Below are 2,500 nucleotides of genomic sequence, written 5' to 3'. Positions count from 1 at the left end.
TCATAAGGGTTTCTTCATTACTCTGAAGGAACCTTTGTGCGGAGCTAGTTGAAAATATACATATTTTTTCAATTGGCGACTGTGACACGGAATTAGCGACAAATTCGGAGAATAACGCAACAACAGGAGGTTTTGTACTCATGCATTTGATAAAAAAAAAAAAAAGTCAATCATACACGGAGCTCGATTTCTCGTGGAATTTCCTCACTCAGGATGGATCCGGAGGTGGGGGTTGATGGTATCGTAGCATTGTGTATATCATATTCACGTTCTGCATTGTAGCATCGTACAGTTGCTGTTGTTGTGTATTATACTTGCGAATTGTTTATTTGTCTTTGTGTTTTCCCATTACATAACTATCATAGATTTTGTTGTATATTAATTTTGTTATTGTCATTGTATCATTTCATTATAATTCTCTGTGCATTCTGTAAGGAGAACCAATCGAACTGTATGTTCAGCGCGAAGCCAACGCTTGATAGTTGTAACTTTGCCTCCAAATTACACGCACGCATCTGTCGATTGCTGTGCTTTGGTGAATTTAACTTAATATATATTTTCTTGGGTGTAGTAAGACTTTTATTTGCCACCCCACTACAGGGAGAATGCATCACCCAACCGACTAGCTGCAGTACTGAGTTATTTAAGTATTATTTGGAAATACATGGTGTTATCTATGTAATTTCTCATTCTTTTGTATCTGCAAAATATGTATCCTACTGCACATAAAAATACAATATTGTAACACTAATATTCTACTATGGAGGAGTTTACTGATATAAATACATTCCATCAAACATTAAAACGTCTTGTATGGTCATATTTCCTACCAGAGTTAATTGAATACACCAGTTTTTCTTTCCTGATTCATCGCAACTTTGATGAGTCGAATGTTCCTTTGGAAGCCCAGCGACGCTTCCAAACGCGCGCCTATACGTGCTACCCTACTCCAGAAAACGCGCGGGAAGGCGAGAGGTCACTGATCCACGCTGGGTAAGTTCTTTGCACATGTGCCGGCCACTTGTACTTTTTAGTAGCGTAACAGGCTATTAGCGGCGACTACGCCGGGCGCACAAGGGAAGGTTTTTATTAGCTTTCGCTCTAGGTTGGCGGCCAGAAGCACATGCCTAAGGCACGGGCAGGAAGAGCTGGGAGTAGAATCCATCCAGTACCCCGTTAACTTAGTTCACATTGATGTTATCAGTTATCAAATGATAACCAGCCTTTGTACTAGAATCGTAGGACCTCAATAAAACAGAATTTACAAACTATCTTGATTCGTATTCAGTGGTTTGGTAACCCTTCAACGATCAAAATCGCCTCACGGCATCCGAAATAAAAACTAGCTTATATCACCAGACTCCTAACGACTGGTGTGAGTGTAAGCGATGGGTTCCTTTGTTAGATAAACTCGCTTAAATGCAATCACGGAAAAAGGCGCGGTTGTCGGATAGTGGTTAACGAGCGAATTATATCTGCAACATGGTATGGCATTATTATTATAAGAAATTTTTTTGGTGCGGTTGCCCTTACATGGAATTTGATTGTTATCAATTTGGACGTTGATTAATATTTAAGAGGTAAATTGCACGGCCAAAGTTTGGTTTAATGGTTTGTATACAAACTGAATATTGAAGAAAAGGAAATGCCATATATTTATATTCTGTACTAGTAATCTTGCAATGGTAAATTACTTTCATTAAAACAATAAGATTTAATCTTGATTCAACGTTTTCCCTTTCGAGAACCATTAGTAGGAGATTATCGGACGTTCCACTCATTAACTCAAGTAGCAGCATTAGGACATAGCGGTTATCGCCAAAAGTAAACACATACCCCAACCACGACGCCATCTTCGCGCCGACAACACGAACTAGATCGCCCGAGGGGTCGCGTCTCAAGTGTTCGCTCGTACGCTCTCCTACACCTTCGCCTTCTCTTACCTTCCCCCTCCACCCACCCTGACCAACACGGCATCACTCCCTCCTACCTTCTCCCTCACATAAAGCGGGTACCTGCTGGGGTGTTGTGACGCACTTACCTGAGTTTCCGTTCAAAGTTCTTTGTGGAAGACACAGGGGATCGGAGGGAGTGTATACGAACGTGAGAGTAAACATTGCAGTGTCGCTGTGAATTGAACGCGCTACGCTGCTCGTAGCAATGCCACACGCTTACCTAGCTTTTAGTAAATGACACTGCCCTACGATATATCAAACTGGCTTCATTTAAGAACATGAATAAGTGTAATTTTCGTTTAAACATTACCCAAAGGTGATCTGTCAAATTCTGTGTTGTGCGTCGTTTCCCCGAGCTTTTCGTTCGTTCGGTCGACGTTTTTGAGTTGTGTGTGTATACAAATACTATTTATATAATAAAAAATGCTGTGGCTGGTGACTTGCCTGTGCTTTTGCGTGAGTGCGCAAGGCGCATTGAAATACGTAGACCTCACTTTTGCCTTCGGAGAAGACACAATGCAGTTACCTTCGTACAGTGCATTCGA

The 2,500-nt window shown here is 41.2% G+C and overlaps 1 protein-coding gene across 1 annotated transcript in view; it reads left to right on the top strand.

Moving 5' to 3' along the window:
* Positions 1-1,930: 1,930 nt before the first annotated feature.
* The window catches only part of LOC143039943 (isatin hydrolase-like), a 25,806-nt gene continuing 25,236 nt past the window's right edge, over positions 1,931-2,500 (top strand). Inside the window, exon 1 of the mRNA XM_076210404.1 lies at positions 1,931-2,500. This exon is cut by the window's right edge and continues 42 nt beyond it. Within this exon, the coding sequence (XP_076066519.1) occupies positions 2,379-2,500 (122 nt within the window). The 5' untranslated portion in view covers positions 1,931-2,378.

The sequence above is a fragment of the Oratosquilla oratoria genome, chromosome 27 (assembly GCF_046742065.1).
Source record: "Oratosquilla oratoria isolate Oo_2021 chromosome 27, ASM4674206v1, whole genome shotgun sequence".
Lineage (NCBI taxonomy): Eukaryota > Metazoa > Arthropoda > Malacostraca > Stomatopoda > Squillidae > Oratosquilla > Oratosquilla oratoria.
The sequence above is the reverse complement of the archived record's forward strand: the minus strand, read 5'-3'. Positions and strand labels throughout refer to the sequence as shown.